This window comes from Vidua macroura, chromosome 13 (genome assembly GCF_024509145.1).
Source record: "Vidua macroura isolate BioBank_ID:100142 chromosome 13, ASM2450914v1, whole genome shotgun sequence".
Taxonomy (NCBI): domain Eukaryota; kingdom Metazoa; phylum Chordata; class Aves; order Passeriformes; family Viduidae; genus Vidua; species Vidua macroura.
The window spans coordinates 12,258,291-12,281,613 of NC_071583.1; the positions used below are offsets into that span (position 1 = coordinate 12,258,291).

Below are 23,323 nucleotides of genomic sequence, written 5' to 3' on the forward strand. Positions count from 1 at the left end.
CAGCCCCCAGAAGGGCTGTGTTGTGCTGTCACACAGCAGGGCTGGTGGCACTGACAGCAAAATCAAAGAGCTTACCAGTGTGATAGCAGCAGCTGGTCCAAGCTCGGCTGGTTCATGGCCCCCTCAGCCTTTGGAGGGACTGGGAGGAGCACTCGTGGCCCAGGCTGGAGCTGGCCACTCACTGATCAAGCATTTGCCATGGAATAGGACCACGATTGGAGCAGGGCCTTCCTGGGGCATGAGTGCTCATGTGACACTCTAGGGGAGCTTCTCCCAGTGCTCCTGTAGCCCAGAGCTCAGCGGTCCTCTGTGGGCTTTTCTCTGCCAGGCAAGCCTGGGAGAAGGAGAGAAGGAGGTGAGGGCAGCACTCATCTTTCTCCTGCCTCTAGTCAAAAGAAAATCAATTTAAAACCCACTTTCCCCCCCTCCATCTATGGATGGTTAACAGCAGCTGCAAGCTCCATCAGCCCCCTGCCCAGGGTAAGGCGGTTTTGCCTCCCTTAGGGCTCCTGCCCGGCCAGCGGAGCCGGGCACACGCGAAAATTACCGGGCCCCCTCTAGTGGCATCGCGGTACGTCCCAGCTGTCCGGGGGATTCCCGGGGAACTCACACCCCCAGCACGGCCGGCAAAGCCAGCCGCGGCAAGGAAAAGGAATTTCACCCTCCTCAGCTGGGAGCTCGTGGATCTGCATCACCCCACGTTCTCCACGCAGACGTTTCCATTCACTGCGGACAGCCCATGGCTGACCCCAAGGAGCCCCTGGGCCCACTGTGTTTCTACATTAATTTTACAATAAAAAGGGAGCACTTTGTTGGCTTGAGGTCTGGTCTATTCATTGCCCACAGTTATTTAACCAGGAAACATGCTGTGATGAGCCTCCCGAGGTGGCAGCAGCTCCCAGGACCAGGCGCTGGCAGGTTACAGGGCACATCCACCCCCGGGACCCCTTGGTGTCCCTGCCCTACCTGCACCAGGAGCACAGGGGCAGCTGGCTTGGGCCAGCAGTGACCACAGCCTTTCCTGCGTGTCCAACCCCTTGAGATGTCTCCTAGTGACTGTGCTTCTGCTCTTTGGTGGTTTGCACCTGACTTTGGAAAGACGCGAGACTGTTCTGGCACCAGTGCCACCATCCCCTGTCAGTAACAGATGCCACCAACCCCTTTTCCAGTGTCAGGGGAAACTGCAATCAATTTGGACCAGAGGCTCTTTCTGCAACCACAGAATCACAGAATATTCTGAGTTGAAAGGGACCTACAAAAATCACTGAATCCGACTCCTGACCCTGCACACAACCCCAAAATTCACATCATGTGCCTGAGAACATTGCCCAAAGGTTTGTGAACTCTGACAGAACTGGGGCCATGACCACTTGCCTGGGGAGCCTTTTCCTGTGCTCATTCACCCACTACGTGAAAAAACTTTTCCTAATATCCAACCTTGACCTCCCTGAGCTGGGTTTAGCACACATTCCTCTCTATCATCCTGACGGCTCAGGGACACAACCTCTGCACTTTCACCTGGTATAAATGCCCTATATATACAAGTGCCCTTTCTCTGCAGGCTGGTTTTCCAGCCAGTGTGAAAAACAAGGTTAAATACTTTGTGTGTAATTTTAAATATAGAGTCTCAGCTGTCACTGTTTGCAGGGCCAATTTTCTGGTAGAGAGAAGACAGATTTATAAGAATTAATTTCCATATTGGCAAAGTAACAAAAAACCTTCCCTGAAAAGTTCTGCAAATGCTGGCATTGAGATATGATGGCTTTCTGTGCCTCTCTGTTGGGAGGAGAACCTGACCCCAGCCATTTTTGGGGAAGCCAGATGCAAAATCCCACCCCCCCAAACAAAACACCCTAGCTGGACATCACTGTCAGAAGGAAATATCCACCCTGGCAAGGCCAGCTCCTCCATGGGGCCCAAAGGACTCAGCCTTCCAACTCAGCAGGGATGTAAATATTTGCAGTACCAAGGTCTTGCAGAAAGGGAGCTCAGCACAGGAAAGAACTGTCAAACATACCTCTAGGTCCTGCTAGATCATTTTTTCCTATTTTTTTTTAATCATATATACTAGCCTTTCATTCATGCCATTTAAAAAATGTGCTTTAAATCTCAGTCAAATTAACAGCGACAGGAGCTATAAATCCAACCTGATTTAGTGACAATATTTCTTCTAAGCATGCAATATAAATTCACAACTATGAAAATTAACTCCCAAAGTCTGAGAAATTCTGAAAAGCCATTTAAAAGCCTTTTCTCAGGAGGCCCTGGGGAAACAGCCCCACACAAGAGGGGGGGCCTGGCAGCAGGGCTGTTTTGATAACCTTCAGTGAAAGGGACCTGACAATAATAACCATAACTGAAGGCTGTGGAGGAAAAAAAAAATTGTAGCTCTCCCTGCTGCTTTTTCAGCTCAGATGGAGCTGTGAAGGTATGGCAGCTGGGACAGGAATATCTCTAAGTTGCTGTAACACAAGGAAAAGTTACTTTTAAAATAAACATTTGTTTAGAGGAGTTTGGGAGTTTGATGCTGAAATGTTCAGGTATCCAGTGGGTTTAGTCCCAACAAGGCTGGATGCTCCAGTGCATGTTCTGCACTGCTGCTGTCGGCAGCAAAATTCCAAATACTCCTTTCTACTGCTCTGGTTGTGGACAGGAGATGCAATAAATAAGGAAAAAAAGTAAGAAGAAGAAGATCCTCCAAGCACAGATAAACCCCTGGGGATGCTGCCAGCAGCTTTGCAAGGGCCCATTCTCCTTGTGTGCCAGAGCTGTCCCTGACCTGGCAGAGGACAACGGGGCAACCAGTTTCACTTGGCTCATGGGAGAGCATGGCACAGCCAGCTGTCGTAATAACAAATGGTTTGGAAAGCCTTTCCTCAAACAAATAAAAAACACTGTGTAAAAAAGCATCATGCCATTCCCTGAATTAAGTTTCATGCAACTCCTTCCCAGTTTCTGTCAAGCAATGTCTGTAATCATTTTGGAAAGACTTTTCCATGTGATTTATACATAGTTTGTTCCCTTTTTTTCCACGTGAAAAAAAGTGCAGTCTGCACTGCAAGTACGTTTCAATGTGGGGTAAAATATTAGTTAGAAAAGAAAAATCAAATAAATTAAAAACAAATAAATGCAGAAGCTAAAAGTGAGTAGTGGGGGAAAAAAAGTTTCTGGATTAGAAATGTCACAATCTGACTTTCAATAGACAATTAGAGGGAAAAGTAATTTCAGGGTTTGCATAATCTTACCAAACCCAGAGCCCTGCTAAGCCACAGCCCTAGCACCCACACTGTCAGTGCACACGGCTGATGTCAGAGCAGGTCAGGGCTTTTTGGGGGTGAAGGGAGATCCAGCTTGGACATACAAAGTGCTCTGTACAGGCTCAGGCCTGGAGACTGACCATTGCAGCAACATGGACAAAAAAATTTAAGTATACTGGAACACCTTTACACATATAAATATATACACACACATATATATAATGATTAAAGGATTAATTATATAAAGATTTAAAGTAAATATTAATTATGTAAAGATTAAATAATTTGAACTATTACATAAGTAGACTATTTAAATAATATTAAATATTTAAAAGTGAAAGTTATTAAAATAATTTAAATTCATATATTTAATTTATTAGAGATACTCAGACCTGCACAAGGCAATATGCAATTATCAGTTTTGCATGCAAAAACCCCAGTATATGAGGAATTTGCCATGCTGGCTGCAGAGGTGGCCATAAGAAACACAGAGACAAGGCTCTGGACAGCCAGAGTGGTCTGAAGAGGGAACTCCAACAGCTCCCCAAAGCAAAGGAGAAGGCCAGTGGGCAAAAAGTGAGATCCCAAGGTATGGCAGGAACAAGCACAGCCCAGGGTCAGGGATGGCTACAGGGCAGACTTGAGCTGCAGGATGAGAAGGACAGGCTGAATGTATGGGTTGTGAGGAGCTCCAGGACATCATCTCCAAAGACCCCTTCTCTGTGGCCATTGAGATGTACCAATGCATCTCACCAGTACCAGGCAGGGGGCTGGAATGCTCTGGAGTTACCATCCCATGGCAACAGCTGTGCTGCAGGGACTTACCTTCCACCACCCACCAAAATACCCAGTGAAGCTCCCAGAAGTGCCATGGGTCCCAGCATGTGTTCCCATGGGGCAGTGCCCTGCCCTGGGGCTGCCCTGGGTCACTGCCAGCAGCAGGCCAGCTCCAGCTGGCTACCAGGCACTGCCAGACCCAGTGCAGCGCTCGCAGGACAGCTCGGGCCAGGTCAGGAAGGATGAAGTTCCAAGTGACACTCACAGGTACTAAGTGGCCAAATCCTACTGCAAACCACCACCAAGGAGACTATGAACAAAGAAAAAGAACTTAAGGTCAACTGAATTGATAGAAAAGCACTTCCACACCTAAAGGCAAAAAACTTATGCTAGTCCTCTTCCTATGCTGAAAAAAGTGCATGTTGTACCATTGCAAGTCTGCCCAGCAGGAGGCACTGGGACACCAGTAAGGATAGCCACTGCACTTAGAAACCTTTGTCAAGGTGCCAAAAGCAGAGCAGAATGTCCCCCAAAGCACGGGTCTGTGCCCAACACAGTCAGTCCTAAGCTGGCAGAGCTGCTGGAGGTAGCTGAACGTTGTCCAAAATCAACCCTGCCAAGAAGCTCTTCTCATCACCACCACTGGGGGTTTGCTGTCCTTAGCAAGGTCATTTTAGTGGCCACTCCACAGCTGTCAGTGCCCAGGTCAGGCAGAGTTGGTCACTTGAAGCAGAGCTCAGCTTTTATTGGAGATAACACCAGCCACAGTAGCAACCAGGGTCCATCAACTTCACAGACAACTCCTGCTAATTTCAGCCAGTGTCATTAAACCAAGACAAGGGGCAACAGGCAAGAGAAGGCCAGACAAGCACAGGGTGGACTGGGACATAGGAGTTATGCAGGTGAGATGCTCTCAAGGTTTACTCACACCAACAGCTGTATCCAGGCTTGCTTTGTTTAAAAACTTTGAATAGGAGGCTCATGCTGACATACCTACCACAAGGCTAACGAGTTAACTATAAAAAGGAAATAATCTGATAAGCCTGGGGCAGGAAAGTCCTTGGCAGCCACTGCATCTCAGGTTTCATGGGGGCTTTCAGCAGGAGAGTGTTTGGGAAAACATCTGCTGGTTTCCATGGCTGTGCCTGGAGGTGCTGGCCCCAGGTGCAGGGAGACACCTCCTGCAAACAACCCCAGGGATCCCGGGGGGAGCAGCGGGTGCGGGAGCGCTCCGGGATCACAGCCCACATGGCAGCTCCAGGGACACGGTGCTGCTCCCGTGCCTGGGGTCTGCACAGGGGTGAACCAGCACAGCTGTGCAATGCTCCATCCACACTGTGCCCACTGCACCCTGCACATTTACATATGGCTTAAAGTTCTGCCATTTTGTTTTCAGGAAAAAAAAAAGGCTTCAGGGGAAAAAAGTTAATGGTGTTGAGGTTCTGGCCAAATTTTCATGGCTACCTGCACAGTCCATAGGCTATTTGGTCTGCCTGAAGCTGCTGTGTGGTGTAGTTTCAGTCTGAACTTTACTGACTACATATGAAAAGAATCCAATGTTGTTTTTAACATGCACATTTTAATGAAGCAAACATTTCTATTTAATAAGTTATAAGATACAATTTTACAATCCTGCATTTTATTCCAGTTTATTTTGTTTTTACTTTCTAGTTTACAATGTAGTGAGCATTTCACATTAAGGCACTAAAAAAGCACAGTAAAAAAAACCCAACCTTCCTTTTTTTCCCAGTAACTGTGCTGGAGAGCAGTACATCCACACATAATTATAGAACCGTAAGCATGAACTTCTCCCAAGGGACAGTGACATGTCAACAGGTTTTCAACAAATCCTGCCTTCTCCAAACTGCAGAGTTTGAGCTCATCAGGAGAGTTTACTAAAGCCCCAGCAGCTGACAGCAATTCAGATATGTACCTGGGAAGTAGTATGGAGTAATCCGGGACAAACAGACAAGTTACAAGGAAGTTTCCACTCCCTAACCCTCAGCAGAATGCCTGTTGCAGCACAAAGGGGATTTCAGGGGAGATGAGTTTGCTTCAGGCATGTCCTTGGACTGAGATACAATATAACACCTTGCACCAAAGAGGGGTTTGTTCATTGATATTGCTATTATTGGTATTGCTATTACTGGTAACTTCACAGACCCACCCTGTGTCCCACTGCAGATGTGGGTCCCATTCCCAGGAAGGCTTCTTTGCCTCATTAGACACCGGCCTGGCCTGCAGCCTCCAGGGAAACCAATGGTCATCTTCTCAACACATCTTGGTGCTCCGGACCGCAGCGACTCTGGGTCACACAGGTGACAGCCATGCCTGGCTTGGCAAATTCAGGGGCTTTACTTAACCCAGCCAACCCAGGGCTTGTTCTTAAATCAAAAAGAGTGTGTGGGGGGGTTACCTGTAAAGTTGAAGAAACATCAGCAGCATCCCAAGCTCATTAAAAACCGCATTACTAGCATTATGGCCAAAAAGCTATCTGTCTCTAGAGTTACAAAGCGTTAACATAGAGAGGCTGAAAGCTTACAGGTGAAGTAATTTTCAATCTGCTTTTGGTCTGCTATAAAAGATAAACTTTTTCTAAATGTAAACCATTGGCAAAGAATTTTCAGAAACATTTTCAATTTGAGTGGTAAAGCTACTTCTAATAGCTTTTTATAATGTTAAGCGTTAAAATTGATCAAGTATACAAAGGCACCTACCATAGTACCAGTTTTACCTCATTTCTTTACAGAAAAGAATTTGAACTGGGGACAGCCCAAGTCATATTCCATAACTAAAATGTAAAGTCTCCAGTCAAATAAAATCAGTAGTTAAGATACCCAATTACAAAGACAAATTCCAGTTTTCAATTAACATCTAAAGTCTTTAACATCCGCAAGGGAAATTAGTGTCTAGTCATCCACATGATTCTCCAAACATTAACAGGGTCCCGGACAGTACTACAAAGGTACAATTTGAGGAGATATTAAATAAATCGACATTAGGTTGGTAAGTAGGATAGAAGTGAAATGCTTGTAAAAACAGTTAGAATTTATGTCTGACTATTGAAATGTGAGCCGTGTCTATCTAGAAACTGCATTTTGCAACACGGCTGCACCCAGTACAACTCTACATCTGAACTGCGAACGCAGACAGAGAGCACTGACAGCGCGTCTATGGAACGGTGACGTGGAAGGGGCTCCCAGGAATGTGCTCGTCACCCCACTTCACTGCCAGGACATAGTCCCCCCTTTCCTTGACGACATAAGTGACATTGTACTGATGGCTGCCCAAATGCTTGATGGACACCTCTTCGCATGGTATTGTAGGTCCGTGGACACCAACTAACAGCATGTTGGAACCTACAGCAAAACACACAACTGTTAATACCCCTGAGCTTAAACAGGGCAACGTGGATGTATCATAATATATTGGCTCTGTAACACATGGACTTTGTTATTTTAATACACAGAGTGGTAGCTGAGCCATACCTCAGATTAATTTGGTATAAGAAGGAATTTTATATTAAAAAGCTTTCAACCTCATAGAAATGAGGGTTTATCTGTGCTATTTGCCAGACCTGACAGGTTGCCACTAAGTAAAGCACAGGAGCCATCAATGCTGCTTGTGAAAACAAGCTGGTATTGCTTTACAAGTACTTCATCAGAAGTTAATAGCAGGGGCCAGTGGACACAGCTGGCCTATAATCCACCCACCACAGATGGTGATGATGATGAGCATCAAAAGGTAACAGGAACACCGTGCATTACATGCTACAATGCACCACAAGGGTTGCTTAAGTTCAGCAACATGTTTGTTCTCATGCCATAATCCTGTGGTTCTTTCAGGTGCACCTGGCTCAGACAAAGCCATTTGGAGAGGAACTTTATGGCCTCTGTATTAGGACTGACTTGGTGAGCACAGTATAGTATTTAGCATTTTTCTTTAGTACCAGATCATTACCTCAAGCTCTGAATTTTAACTCAGCAAGTTAGTTTAGGGGAAAAAATGCTCAGCTAAACCACCGATCCTGAACACCCATCTGGTTCCTGTATCCATACCTGCTTTGCTGCAGTCCACAGAGAATGAGCTTTTCTGACCCACAAAAGCCTTTGAGAGTCCTGCTCCCCGGGAAACCACTTTGCTGGCATCCGAGGTGGATTTGGGAATGGCGCTATAGCAAGTTTCAGTCGATGACCTTGTCACTGACTCTACCAGGATGGAAGAGGTTTCGTTGGCACTGCCTGGACTAACCAGTCGCTGCCCTGGAAACAGAAAAGGTTTCTGACATTCAGATTTGCCCCATCTGAAAGACATTCAGAAGGAGGTTTCAAAACCCTCCTAATGACTCACATGCATTCTGCATCCAAAATGCATTTTTGGAGAGGAGCAATTTCCTACTTGGGTTTTTAAGCTGACATCTTCCAGCATTGCTGGCAACAATCCCATCCCAGAGCCCTCAAGTGGCTAAAGGACCACAGGAACTTCAGGATTCATTAAGCAAAGCAGGTTGCTTAAGAAGAGTTAATTGTGCTCCAATCACCAAATGCCAAAAATGACTTGAGTTGGCAGAAAAGCAGGTGCAATTTTGCAATAACCCATTTTGAAAGCAGAGCATGTCCCAGCCTGGGGGAGCGCAATCCTTGCCACCCTCTCCCGAGAACATCACCACGCTATGGGCACCACGAGAGGGTTTCACAAGCTCAGGGGGAGTAGAGATGAGCTTCAGCCTGTGCTTAAACACAGTGCTGGAGAGAGAGAACAAGCTTCCTAAACCAGCCTTCCTGACTTCACCTAGGAGCCTCCCAGACATTACTGACCTTTGGCTAGGTGATACCTGCACCAAAATGAGAGGCAACACATGCTACAGGTGAGCAGGTTTCAGGCTTTGACCGTGGGGGAAATGGGTAAATAACTCATATTTCCCTGCGACCCATGCAAGACCCTAGCACTAGATCAGGACTTAATATTACCCCATAAAGCTGTTTTATGGCCCATCACTGAGTCAAACTGCCAAGCTCTGTGACTACTTTTGTAGCTGCTCCTAAGACTCCTCATCTAGGCTTTGGAGGTGATGGGGAGAGATGTTTTGCTTCTCACGGTTTTGGGCATCTAGACCAGAACACCACATTGTCTCAGGAGGATTTTTTTGCTGAATGACATGACCTACTTCAGGCACAGAGTAAATACTAGTTAGCTTTTTACCTGTAACCTTTGCCTTGAAAGGGCTGCCCACTATGTGGTTAGGTCCACCATATTTAACTCCAATTAAATAGTTTCCTGGAGCCATGGGTGTGTACATGACTTTGTAACCTTCTGGAGTTTCCTGGCAGTCCATTTTCACCTTTGATGGCCCTTCAATTGTAACAGAGAGGGTACCTGGACCAGCCTTGGTCGTGTTAATGAAAAACTCCGACTGCAGTCCTAGAAAGACGTAGCACAGTGAGACACACTCTTCCTCACACCCGACGTTACACACGCAGCCTCAGGCATTAAATACGGGGTAATTCGGCGCAAGATCAGACTGCCCAGGGCTGCAGGCAGGGAGGGACACCACATCCACCCCACAGCCTTGCTCAGGCCAGCCCGCAGTGGAGCTCTGCACCCCTGGCAGTCTCCCCAGCTTCATCCTGCTCCCTCCTCCAGTTAGGTTATGTAACTGTGCAGGAGAAGGGGTCATGAGAGCCCTTCAGGACTCAAATGGAAGTAATTTGGTATCAAAAAACTGGCTTAGAGAGAAAACAAGAGCTTTTCTGCTGGGTATCAGAGTCCACACCCACACAGCTCCAGCATGGCTAAGTTTGGGAGAGCTCAGAGCTGTCTCGCTGCCTGGACTGCAAATCAGCAGTGAAGAGCCCACAAGAAAGCAGGAAGGACAAGGGGCAGGAGATGGCCTGGAGGAGATGTGTGTTTGAACTGCTCGGCAACAGCACTCCAAGCAGTTTGTGGAAACAAAAGCTTGTTTAATTATAGCATCTGGTTAACACAGCTGAATTATTGCTGCTAATACTAAGCCAATGACAATGCCAGCAACACAAGAAAAAAATTAAGTAAGGCTTTCAGCCCCCAAATAATTTACTGTCAGACTCTGGCTTCAAATATTTATGATCTTTGGGCTGTTGTATGAGACACTATTGAGGAGGAATAAAGTGCTCAGGCACACTCAAAACCAGGATGGCCATGGGAAAGTTTACTGCTGCTGCGATGGGAGCATGAAGACGTGGGAATAAACTCGGGAGAAGTTTCTAGCCTCCCCACAAAAGAGGCTGCTGTGTCGCAATGCTGGAAGAGCCCAGCTCCCACAGAGGATTATTCCATTTTCCAGTGCTCCAGCAGCCCATCCCCCTGGCACCACTGGCCCGGGAGGCCAGGCCTCAGCCCGCAATGCCCTGCTCAACTGGAGAGAAGTTAATTCCCAAAGCCAGCAAACTTCACAGCTTCTCGCTAAGAGCTCTTGCTCCAGAGGCACTGCTCTTTCCTGCGGCCCAGATGAAGGCTCGCATTGTTGGAGGCTGCAGACGCTCAGCCCTCCCAGGGGGACGGTTCAGGTGCTCAGCCACTGAAACCCCTACACTGGGTCATTGTTCTGAAACGCTGCTCAGCAGCTCCCAGGGCACTGTGCTTTTGGCAGTGGCCAGGATTCAACAACGGGACACAGAGCGGCTTTGCTGAAATTTAACAGTCTATTTAGATTAAAAACAACCCCAAGCACCTTTACAGATGAAGAAATATTCCCCTGTCCCTGATGCATCACTGGCTGGTATTAATGAGTGCTTTTGTTTCCACCTATTAAAGGAGCTCAAGCTACATCTTTATTTTATAGAGTGTATCTGCATCTGCGTGTTTCCAAAACCAACTGCTTGGTTCCTCCAGAACAGCAGAAGCTTTGACTGAATAACTGCAGTATTTTTTTTTTTTCACAGGGAGAAAAAAGGTATGAGACAGAATCCACAGGAGACAGCAGTGGATAGGACAAAAACTAGCTATTCCCTTACACTACAAAAAGAGAGAAAAATAATCATTTTACTCTGCTATTTACCTGTGTGTGTGGCCTGAGCAAGAATACAAATAAATCAAAGTGCATATCCTGGAATGTTTTCGTACTTACTAAGGCCACAAATCATAGAAATGAAAAAACAAACCCTAAAGCCTACATTCTTGACTTGAGAACTATCAGATGAGGCAGCCACAGCAGACAACGAGGTGCCAGATTTCCAAGAAGAGACTGTTCACACTGCATCTGGAGCATGAATAGCAGACTACCAACAGAACAACCCACCTCCTCCCTAGGGTTTACATACCCTACTGCATTTCACTTGAGATTTCTTAGAGGTGCAAGCACCAAAGGGAAGCTAACAACCTCATACCCATTTAATTAACACAAGATAAACAAGATTCCTTCATCTCTAGACAGCCAACTCAGACATCGTGTTCATGTGTGGAAGGGAGCCAGAGCATCTCTGGAGCTCGAGGGACCACTGATGTGGAGCTAAGCTAACCAGCAGAGCTGCAGCCCAGCTGCTAACCAGCAGTTCAGTGAATGCGTGTTGCAGTTGCTGATTTACAAAAGTTTTAAGTGTGTTAAGGCTCAGTATAGGCTGCAGACTTGTGAGTGATGGTTATAAGACATGAGGAGCATGCTAGAAAGCAAAATTAGCCTGCACTGTCAGGTCAGCAGAGAATGTGGGTTAGTTCAGCTGCCTTAGCAGGTGAAGAAATGTAAAAGTACGCCTAGAAATAGGTTCTGTACGTCCCAAAGCCCAAGTGCAAGCAGGTCTGCAGGAGAAGGGTTACCCGTGGTGCCGCTCTCCAGGCCGGATCCGTAGGCTGTGACAAGGGCAGGGTTGCCCGCCTGGCCAGGCTCGCCCACGCGCACTTTGAAAGGGCTGCCCACCACGTGGCTCCCGTTGAACTTCACATCGATGGAGTGGATGCCGTTCTCGTGGGGGATGAACCGAACGGCGTATTTATCTGCAACAGAGAAGGGGCTCTTCTGACAAACTAGAGGCAACAATCCAACCATAAACCACCAGTTAAACCCAGTGCAGGGCTCATTAGCAATCTGAGCTTCTGAAAGCCTTTGACATATTTTGGCCCCAGTTTAAGTGAACTCAGCTACATGAGCTGCTAAACTTGTATTTAAACAGGAAAATGCTGTATTTATCACAGAAGGTTTTACAGCTTGTGCTTTCACCTTGTTCACTAGGACCTGATCTCAACTGTCATCTAGTCTGAGGATTATTTGCCTCACTCATGCACTAAACATGAAAACTGAATCACAGCCCAATCTGTCGGCAGCTGAGGGAGCCGTGTGTAGAAGAAAAGCAGCTGGTCAGAGCAAGCCAAATCTTACCAGCAAGCTGTGTGCTGTTCTGACACCACACCTTTATCTAATGAAGTAATTTAGCAATTTGCTGATATTTCACATTTTTGATTGCGTGTTAACTCAGAGGCGGGACTGATCTCCCCCAGCTGGACAGCTGCTGTTTGTTCATAGTACAGACCATAACTCATACAGACTTCAAGTGAAAAAGAAAAGCTCATTGCTGAAACAGGTGTTGAGCTTTCTGTAGTGTTTGCTTATATACAGCTTCCTTAACATTTCATGTGAAGGAGTGAGTGTGAGTTAAAAATAAACTATTAGTCAAAGATCGAAGCATAGCTCTGAGAAATAAACGTCCTCCCTGGTTAAATTCAACAACCACATCATATTTAATTTATTACTAATGTCACTGTACCTTCACTAGCAAGCCAAGACTTAAATACCTCTATCTTACACAAGCTAGGGCTCAGTCAGTTCATGGAAAAATATGGAAATAACCCTGATTAAACTTCTCTTGACACCAAAAAGTAATTTTCCAAGCAACATGCTCATCCTTGGGACACACTACTCATAAGCCAAAAGAACCGAATTCCCTATGTGGCAGCAAGTGCTTTGGAGGTCATGCAATTGTTTTATCATCATCAGGCTGCGCTCACCTGGCTCCAGCTCAGACACATGGCACTCTTCAACAGCTCCGGAGGGGCTGTGGACTTTAGCATCGATCTTGCCCTTTGCCCCGTTCAGCCTTATAGCAAAGGATGCTGGCTGATTAACTTTTAATCCAGACTCCTGAGAATGCAACAGTCAGATTATCAAATTCAAACTTTTGTTTCAGACAGCACAAGATTTGTGGCAGGGAAATAACCACTTCAGCATGAGGGTTTTTTGATTTTAACAAAAGGTACAAAGTTGTGACTTGCATTAGCTCTCAAATCAGATGCTCTCTCCCTCTTAGAGGGTGGCTGATTGAGGAGTCACCCAAGTTGGCTAGGCTGACTTTTCCCATGGTAACAGACTGTTTTTGGAAGCCAGACAATTGCACCACATCAAAGAGAGGCAGGTTTACAATACTAGTCATCCATTACCACTGAGGTCAGTCCTTGGTATTCAGGTACTTGATTTAAAGGATGCTTAAGCTATAGCTCCATTTTCAGCCCATTCATTCATTCCAGATTCATTCAGGGAAAAGCCTCTGATAATCCAAATGTCTGAAAGAGTAATATGCATGTTTATATTTGCCCCAAGAGGCTGCATTTAGAATACCACCCCAAGACGTCTCAAACATGAGAAAGTAATTTAAAACACGAAAGCAGATGTTGTGGTGCTGTCAGGCCACTGGTGGAAGGTGAGGCAGCTCCACATCTGAGCCACAGTGGTCCTCGACCAGCACAGCCCATGCAGCTATGCAGCAGTAATATCCCACACTTAACATACTTTACCTCATTTTGTTTTCAACTAAATCCTGAAGAGGGAAATAAATGCAACTGAGTAGAACTGAGGTACAATGTATAAACAAGTCCCTGATGTGGGTTTAGTGGAGGCTGATGCTGCACAATGGACTCTGTTACAGAATACTCAGCTTTATCTGCCTCTCCAGGACTTAATTGAAGTGAGTATTCCTCCTGTCAAAGAGTCTTTAAATGAAACACAAGGCAAACATCAATACCACAGTGACTAATTAACGCCCTTGTAACTCCTGGGTAGAAGAGATACTACCAGATCAGGCTGTCATGGTTCATTTCCACAGCTGAGGTGGAGAATTCCTGCAGCCCAGGCAAACTCCTGGGGATCACAGCTGGGACATAACCAAAAAAAGCCTTAACTGAAGTACTAATCACAACTCAAGGAGGTCTGAGATACGGACACAGATTCTCAGTCTCGCATCCAAGCTTCTGGCTTTGGAGATTTCAGTCAGGCCTTTAATGTTACTTGTATTTTAATGCCTGTAAGCACACACATACACAAATTACATGGTGAGGTTACCAGATGAGCCCAGACCAGCTACAAAGCTGTGATTCACTCTGAGATTCACTACCTTTCATGAATCATCTGAGCTGTGACTCTGTGGTTTTGTGGCATCAGCCAGAGCAAATCTGTACCCTGACCTCATGGTGGGGCCACCTCTGTCTGCCTGGCCAAGCTGCAGTGATGTCCCAGCCATGCAGCCCTGTGCTACCTCACCCATGGAAATGCAGCTCTTCATGCACGTGCCAAAGGAGGAACTTGGTCCCAGCATGATCATTGGTGGTTCACCTCTAAGTTTCAGCTCTCCTTGTCCTTCCCCTAGCTAATGGCATGGAAAACATGTCTTAGCTCCTCCAATGCTATTTCTGGAGCCTCTTCTTCCTAATTCCCAAGTGCTATCACTTGTAACAGTCTCAACTGAGCCTTCTGCCTTTGAACCCTGGCTAGCCAGAGTTACCCAGGGGCCAGCTGCCAAAAATCTCTCTGGCTGCAAGCTGCTGAGCCTGAAAACAAGCACCAACCAAGACAAGGCTATTACTTAGAAGAAAAGACAACCATTTTGGTTTTGGAGAACAAGGACGAAATCAGTCTCTGTGGTAAGTTGCAGAGATGTTTCCTTATGTCTCACCTGAAGACTAGTGACAGTGAGCCTGCGAGCATCATCGGAGGGGGCGATGACAGGAACCAGGTAGGGGCTTTCAGGAATGTGCTCATCATTGAACTTTATGGACACCTCATAGTTGCCTGCAGAGAGAAGAGAAGCAGTGAGTGTTCTTAGTTTCTTTGAAAGTCACAATCAGTGTTGTTTCAATGTGATTTGGTCTAGTACATACCCGGCTCTTGAACTATATATGATGCACCACAAGATCCATCTTTATGGTCATCAAAGGTGATTTCTGCTTTACTTGGGCCTTCTACAGCAATAGACAGCCCTCCAGCTCCAGCTTCCCGTGTCCATATGCTGAACTCAGCTGTTGAAGCACAAGAGAGCACACACAGGAGTAAGTCTGCTGCTGCTGCTGGGTTGCAGCTTCCTCCTAACAGACTGTAAAGTTCCCCCCTTGAGCGTATTTGAAAAATGGTAGCTCATCCCATCATCCTGGGAGATACTGCTTAGCAGTTTCTCCAGGAGGCTCCTGTTAGCCAAAAGACTGCACTGAAGGACCTGCACACAGCAGATTCTGGAGCCCACGGAGAGCAGAGGACTCACCTGGAACACCTGTCTCTCCACGCTCCAGCCCTGGGCCTCCAGCTCTCACTTTATGGGCTCCTCCCTCGCCCAGTGGCCCCACGGTGAACTGGAAGGGGCTGCCTGGCACCGGCTGCCCTTTGTATTTGACATCCACAGTGTGGACCCCCATTTCTTGTGGCACAAAGCGGACACAGTAAGTGTTTTTGTCACACTCTACAATTTCGGCATCAAAGTTTCTCCCAGAGGGACTGGTTACCTGAGCTGTCATATCAGCACAATCAATTTCTAGCAAGAGAATAAAAAATGCAGATTAGAAAGTGACAAAGGGTTTTGGAAGCAGGACATGAGCTCAAGTGATTACCCAGTACAAGTAACAGAAGAGGCACACAGCTATCTGTGTGCTTCTGGCCAGCTGCAGCTTCCCAGGTGCTACAGAGGCACATGAAGTGGCTGGATAAGTGCAGCCAGCTAAGCCTGGCCTACATGATTCACAGTTTCCAGACAGCAGTACAAACATTTAACAGCCAACATGATCTTAAAACCCTGGAGCTAAAGTGAGCTGTGCAGCCCATTCTCCAGCCTGCTGTACACAGAATGAATTAAATTAAGGTCTCACCAGTATTTATCTCTTCATGTGTTGACCATGGTTATGCTTATTTTTAATGGTTTGAAAAGATGCATTACATCAGTGTTTCTTCCCTAAGCTGTGTTAATATGAGAATGTCCTTACAAAACTGAAGTTTGTATTTTCCCTTTTTCAAGTACCCCATGCTATACAAGTACAGGCTGTGGTTTTGGGGATAAGGATGCTGTTGCTTACCTGGGATTTTTAGGTTCAGATCACATATGCTTCCTACTGTTGCAACAGAAGGAGCCCGTCTTGTTCGTGTGATGCTCTCCTTAACTCTTCCTTCACCACTTATCTTCACACTAAATGGGCTGCCTGTAAGTATCACAGCAAGTGATTGCTCCTCTGCTTATTACACATGCCACTGAGGGCAGAAATGAAAGCTTCCTCTGACTTGTAGGGAATCTTAGGGGAACTTTTATACCCAACTAACAGTCAGGCCCAAGTCAAATACATGCATGTAACCAGAACAGTTTTGGATGCTTGCTGCCTGGGGAGAACCTGCTTAAATCTTTGGGACTTAAAATCCAAGCCAGATCACACAGCCCACCCACAGTTCCAGGGCACTGGTCAGCCAAGTAAGACTCCTGTTGTGCTAATCAAAAATTTGCCCAATGCTTCTGCTTACCTGGAATATGTTCATCTGCAAATTTAGTGGACACAATGTACACACCAGGTACAGTTGGAAAATAGGACACTTTGCAAGTTCCATCTTCTAGATCTTCAGTTTGGATCTCTACCTTGCTGGGTCCTTCAACTGCCAGTGAGATCCCACCATAACCTACAATATAGATAAGTTAGCCTCAGATTTCCAAAGCTTTACTCTAAATCTGACATAAAATAGTCCAAACCCATAGCAGGCACTAGTTCGTAGATTTGTATCATAATGGGCACACTGGAGTTGCATGATGCCTTAATGGCATTTCTGTACTCCTAATCAGTCAGAGGCATAGCATGCATTCAGCTCCTAAAATTCTCTGACTATATCCCTTTTTCTTTCAATGATGTTGAAAAGTTATCTACCAAGCTAAAGAGTTATCCAAGGCTCCACATTAAACTAACAGGGAAATAAACATCTTCCTCACTTCCTTCTTGCGATAACAAATGATGCTAGAGCCAGCACCACCTCGGTGACAGTCCCTGTTGGTTGTAACAAAGACATGTGCCAGGACCTTACAAAGCATATTCTAAGTTAATAGCACTGTCTGTGGTTAATAACTGACAACAATGACTGTGCTTAATGGCTGCTGCTGCTTTGCAGCTTGTGGCCTCGTGGTTGCACACTGAGGGAGGCAGTGCTCTCGTCTAGAGTCAATACATATCTCATAGCATCTCATCTCCCTTTGTGAGGGAACTAACCGGCATCTCTTGTGTCCACAATGAAGTCACACATTTCAAAGGTTCGTCCTTCTACCAAGCCACGTCCAAAAACTCTTGCCCGTCTGGCATCGCCGATCTCAGACTGGACCACCATGATTGTTACAGGGCTGTTTGGTACATGGCTCCCGTTTTTCTTGATGCTAACCAGATGTTCTCCTACTTCCCGTGGAATGAATGAGATGCCTACAAAGCAGAGAAATGTGAGAAATTTATTCAGTTTTTATTCATGTTATACTTGATTTAAATGCCTTAATCACACCAAGAAACGAAATACTGGCAGAGCAGTCTCTTTACTCATGTTAAAGTGCTGCTCTCAAGTGGACCACGAGGCCATATATGCTGACAAAACCCACTTCAATTGCAACCTGGCATGTCACAGGCAAGCTAAGACAAGAGGCCACTCTTCATACTTTTCTGTCTTTGGACAACTGTAGCAAACACTATCAGCTACTTGGTTCAACAACACTCTTCTGGGAAGGAGCACAGAAGTCAATCATTTTACAAAGCAAAGCGAACTGGAGTAAAGACTATCACAGTAATCTCTCAGATCTTACCAATGTGGTTATTGGGCAGCCTCTTCAGAAGACAAGGCTCATCACGACCAGATGGGGCTTTAATGCTGGCTGTTAGGAGACTGAGATCAGTCTCATTGATATCCAACATGAAGTCAGCAGCAGAACCAAGCTTAACCTGAGACCGTCTTCTGTTATCATCTGAATACATGAAGAGAAATGAGTCACAAAACATTACAAGGTTAAGTGCAGAACAAGTCAGAGGACTTCAAATTCCTGCCACAAACCAGGTTCCCCATGCTATCAGAGGTTAATTTTTAATATGAAGTGCTTCCAGAAGTTTAAACTTTATACCTGTGATCTTGGCTGTGAATGGACTGCCTGGAATGTGTTTGTCATTGTATTTTACCAGGATGCTGTAGTTCCCAGGCAGAGTAGGCAGGTACGTGACTGTGCATGTCCCATCTTTGTTATCAATGCAACTGATCTCTGCTTTTGAAGGTCCTTCAATAGCCAAGTCCAGCCCACCTAGGAAAAAAGTAGAGTTGCACTTCTGTAAATCTCTGTGAACACCAGGTCCAAAGATTTGGTCCAAAGAGAAATATCCAGTACCTGGTACTAAAAATGGAGCTTAAATGTGTATTTTCAAAGGATAGCAGCAAAACCAGCCCAGACCAACCCACTATGGCCACAGTTCTATTTGGTCTTTAGATTTACCAAGCAGTGATTCCACATCCAGTTATCATCCCTAGATTTAAGCTGCTTTCAGTTTATTTTTAATTGAACAAATAATTTGCACCAAGTACCACAGGGTACATCTACTGCTCTCAGGAAGGTATAATAAACCAGTTTTTACTGCAAATTATAGCCTGATATTCGCATAGGCCATTTGTGTCACATCAGAGATTCATAGTTGGACAGATGAATGTAAATCAAAGCCAATGTGCATTACACTACCAAGAAGTTCCTCATTTAGGGTAGGATGGGTTCAAAGAACTGACTTACCCTCTCCTGCATCTTCTGTGACAATGGTGAAAGTTGCTGGTTTATTTGCAATCCCATAAATGAGGCCAGGCCCATAAGCAGACACACTGCCACTGTTGGGGTAATTGACATAGAACTGCAGAGGGCTCTCTAAAGGGGAAAAAATCCAAAAAGAAGCACTTTTAAGGATGAATGGTCTGGACTACAAGAATTGATACTCATGTTCCTGAATGCCCTTCTCATTATGTGGTATCTGAAAAAACTTGCTGTGACTGTAATGCACCAAATAAGCCTCTGTTTCCATCCTCAAAAGACGCTTTTCCACAATTTGTGCCACATTCAGTAATGGAAGAGTAAGTGTTACTCTAGCTACCAGAGATAAGCTTAAATTATGTTGTAAAGGGTCTTGTTCACTGCAAGTTTATTTTTAGCACATTAAATCAGAACATGACTCAGAAGCAGGCTTTCAGTTCAGGCACTGATTCTGAATTTTGGTAGCCCAGGATTAGGAACTAGCACAGCACACTGTCTGACTCAATGAACCTGAACGAGCAGATTTGAAGGGTATCCAAAAATGTATTTGCCAGCCTCAGATTAGCTAAGCTGGTGCCCAAGAACAAAAAGTACAGACACTAACAACCAATAATGGTTTCAAAAAAAGGTATAGATAGCTCTTCAGTCCAAAGTTAGATTTTGCAGCTGAGACAGTAAAAAGTTTGATTCATGACAACCTTCAAAAAGAAACATTGTGGCACATCATCTTTCTATCCCAGCACAGGGTAATGGTCTTAGTGAACCAATACAGCAGACAGGTCAGCACCTATGGGGGTGCTATATCCATGAGGTGCTGAAGAGACTGAAGCAGCACCATGCCATCACATCACTGAGCTCTCTACTTCAGCCTAAGTTATGCTGTGTTTCTGTACAAACAGAACCAGCAGTCCTTCTTAGGCAGTGCTGAAGGTATTTTGTCTCATAGCTACACATCCCTCTACAGTTCTGCCCCTTTCTGCCCAGCCCCCCAACACCAGCATGTCTGGAGAACCACAGGGCAGCCACAGCCTCCAGGAGAGGCAGTGCTTCCACTGGGGAACTGGTGAAACAAGGACAAAAGAGAAATGGAATGAAATGCAGTGGTTTCTGTTTGTTAAGAAGCAGCCAGGAAAAAAGAAAAATTACAGCATAATATGCATGTGTGTTTTATTTTATTGCAATCAGATGGAAAGAGTAACTATAGTATTTCAACCAATCAGTTCTCCCCACAGTTTTGAGATTTTTTGCCAATGCAGTTTTAAGGATAAACATACACTGTAACCAGTAGTTTTGCTGAGCACCATGGCAGTAAATTTCAACCTGAAAAACTAGTAGTTAGAAAATTGTATGTTTCTTCTTCATAATAAAATGCCACAAAAGCTAGTTTCCTCAAAACCAAAATCCATTTTAAGCCTGGCTGGTACTATTAAACCATAATGGAAGCTCATATGTGCTGGCATTTACTCCTTTGCTTTAGTTCTCTCTGGACTGCTTACAGAGAAAGGGCTGCTGAATGGTAAAATATCCTGGGCAGATCTTTCCACAGCGTGTATGACTCAGCTACAGAACCTCACCAGGGAGCAGATGCATCTGCAGGACTCTGCACTCAGATTTGCATCGCCTGCTTTGTCAGACTTACCTGGGATGTGATTTCCCATGTATTTTATGTGCATTTCATGGAGCCCAACCTCAGTAGGAGCATATTTCACTGTTACTGTGCCATCTTTATTATCCACGATATCTGGTGTATCCATCTTTCCAGAGGGCATGTGTACTTCACCTACAAAAGGCCACCATGGGAGTTACAAAAGGAGAAGCTGCCTGCTTCCCCTTTCCCACCCACAGAGAATTTTCTAGCCATTTTAAAAAAGCATTTTAAATTGTTAAATTCCTTACCCACAGGCACAAATAGGAGACTAATGGGAACACTAAACAGACATATTTTCTGTTTAAGCTACATGAATAGAAGGCAGTGGTAGACATCTGGCAAACAGTCCTGTGACCTTACAAACTCTGCAGGCAGGGCTGTTTGCTGCAGACATGGAGCTTTTCACAGCAAGCTGCATAAAAAGCACTGATCTACCTCATAGCAATATGCTCCCTCTTCTGCTGCGCTTTTGAAAAGGAAAGTCTGACTGTTCCTCAAGCTGGGACAGGCCAGCTTGAAGGGTTGGGATTGCTGAGCTAAAGGGCAGAGGGGACACAGGCCTTGTGTGCAGGAGCTTAGTGCAACCAGGGTGCTACTGGAGCGATGCTCTCAGCTGCCAGACCTGTAGAAGAGGGGTCACCTGCTTTGGAGAAGGTATGTGTAACAGGAATGCAGAATTAACTGCTTTATAGCATCTGCAGAAAAGAAATAATGGAGCTTGGGTGCATGTAGCTACTCCAGAAGGGAAAAAGCATCAATAGGCCCTAAAGTGCAGTAGCTCACAGCCTAGCACTGAAGGCCACAGCAACACACCAAGAGTCCCCTCACTTAACTCAAACCATTGAAGGGGTATATCTTACTCATCCTCAGCGTGTGCCACTCAATGTGAAATTAAACAGCCATATTGCTGGCAGGATACAAACCTCCCACACATACTGTGGTCTAGACCACCCAGTCTGGTAGCTGCAAATGGATAAACACACTAACAAGAAGCATAAATCTCCCTGAGACGCACTCCAGGTACCTGTTATTTCTCCTTTCCTTACAGCAAATGGGATAACCATATCAAAGGGCCTGAACCCCATGCCATTCATGTCTCCAACGGGGACATAAGCTTCTTCTGTAACCTAAAGCAAGCAAAAAGATGGGTCACTTCAAAAGGGCTGATAGAGCCAAATGAGCACTGAGCAACTCCACTGCAAGCACAAGCAGAAGAGAGTGTGCGGTGATTATTGCAGCCAGCCAAGGACTGGGCTCCACCAGAGCAGTGTCCGGCCAAGCTCTCCTTTACAACACCACACCGCAGAGCAGAGCAAATCAAACACGGCGCAGATGGAAGACATGCTGGAAAAAAGTAAGAGATAAAAATGGAACACAAAGGGATGGAAGATAATGTAGTGCACACAAGACCCAAAGTGGCTCCATCTGAAAGGATTTAGTTGCTTAAGGCCTGGAAGAGAAAGTGATTTTTAAATGGGGCAGAATGATTGCAACACAAAATGGACAAAAGAAACAAGTTTCACAATGCGACTCTGAACTCAAGACACTGTGATTTTACTGGGAAAACAAAGCAGTGCACTCAGGGTGCTTTTGCCAACAGCAGACATTTCAGAAGTGGAAGCTGTGGGTGCAGTGATCCTCTTCATGTTTACATGAGTTTATTTGGAGACTCCCTTCAAGCAGCAAAGAAAAAACAAGGTCTGGATCCCAAGAACAATTGATGAAATAGAAAGAATGAACACAATGACCAGAGAGATCAAGCAGTCCCAAGAAGCAGGCTGTCATCTGAAATGGAACACAGATGGGGAGCTGAAAAATGTAAAAATTGTGTACCCAAGGGCGGAATCCGGGGGGGGAAGCGCCCACTGGCTCCTGCGACTGTGCGGCGACATCATCTGCATCTACAGCCTGGGCAGGGGTAGAGGTAGGTTAGTTGTTATTAGATGTTATTCTGGCATGGAGGCATTCCCACCTTCCACAGTTCAGAACACACTGCTCCTTCCAGTTCAACACCTTCCTCCCACTGTGAAGCCCTCCCAGTCCTCTTGCCATAGCAAAGACCCAGATCCAGTCAGGGAAGCTGGGAAACTGCCCTTATCTGTAGGCACTGGAGGAAGCCACCAGTGGCACAGCAAAGGGACAAAGCCAGTACGTGCCATTGTTGCATGCTTGGGAGGGGAGTGGAAAGCTGTGCCTGAACACTGGTGGAATTGAATATCAGAGTTGCTTTCTTATGGGACTGATGCAGTGAAGGAAGGGAAAGGTTTAAACCTAGAGTCCCTGAGTGCTGTGCAGCACGACATGCCAGCTGGGAGGCAGGGTAGATGGCTGCTGTGAGAAGGCTGCTCCGATTCATGCATTTGGGTGAATGACCCAGCCCATGTCCAGCCACAGCAGCAAAGCCCTTTTTCTGATTCATAGCCGGGACTGCGTCATCAAGACACCAAATGTGTTCTCCCCTGGCGCAGCCACTCTTCTCACCAGGTGTGTCAAGAGCATGACTTGCAAATTCCCATCTCTCCCATTAAGCCAGCACGAGTGGCTGGGACTGACACCCATGCAGGGGGCTCCCCCAGGCTCAGCCATCCCAGCCCCTCCTGCCCATTTAACACCACTGCAAACCACCC

At 45.8% G+C, this 23,323-nt stretch overlaps 1 protein-coding gene across 3 annotated transcripts in view; it reads right to left on the reverse strand.

The window, feature by feature from the left end:
* Positions 1-5,593: 5,593 nt before the first annotated feature.
* The window catches only part of FLNB (filamin B), a 71,141-nt gene continuing 53,411 nt past the window's right edge, over positions 5,594-23,323 (reverse strand). Inside the window, exons 30-46 of one of the 3 annotated variants that reach the window (XM_053989107.1) lie at positions 22,530-22,604; positions 21,721-21,823; positions 20,688-20,828; positions 19,037-19,165; positions 18,386-18,559; positions 18,074-18,232; positions 17,499-17,702; positions 16,768-16,920; positions 16,332-16,454; positions 15,530-15,796; positions 15,153-15,290; positions 14,948-15,063; positions 13,011-13,143; positions 11,826-12,002; positions 9,237-9,455; positions 8,093-8,296; positions 5,594-7,393 (exon numbers count right to left, since the gene is read on the reverse strand). In XM_053989107.1, coding sequence (XP_053845082.1) covers positions 7,206-7,393; positions 8,093-8,296; positions 9,237-9,455; positions 11,826-12,002; positions 13,011-13,143; positions 14,948-15,063; positions 15,153-15,290; positions 15,530-15,796; positions 16,332-16,454; positions 16,768-16,920; positions 17,499-17,702; positions 18,074-18,232; positions 18,386-18,559; positions 19,037-19,165; positions 20,688-20,828; positions 21,721-21,823; positions 22,530-22,604 — 2,703 coding nt within the window. In that variant the 3' untranslated portion in view covers positions 5,594-7,205. The remainder of the gene's footprint in view (positions 7,394-8,092; positions 8,297-9,236; positions 9,456-11,825; positions 12,003-13,010; positions 13,144-14,947; positions 15,064-15,152; positions 15,291-15,529; positions 15,797-16,331; positions 16,455-16,767; positions 16,921-17,498; positions 17,703-18,073; positions 18,233-18,385; positions 18,560-19,036; positions 19,166-20,687; positions 20,829-21,720; positions 21,824-22,529; positions 22,605-23,323) is intronic. The other 2 variants (XM_053989108.1, XM_053989110.1) reach the window with 2 other exon arrangements.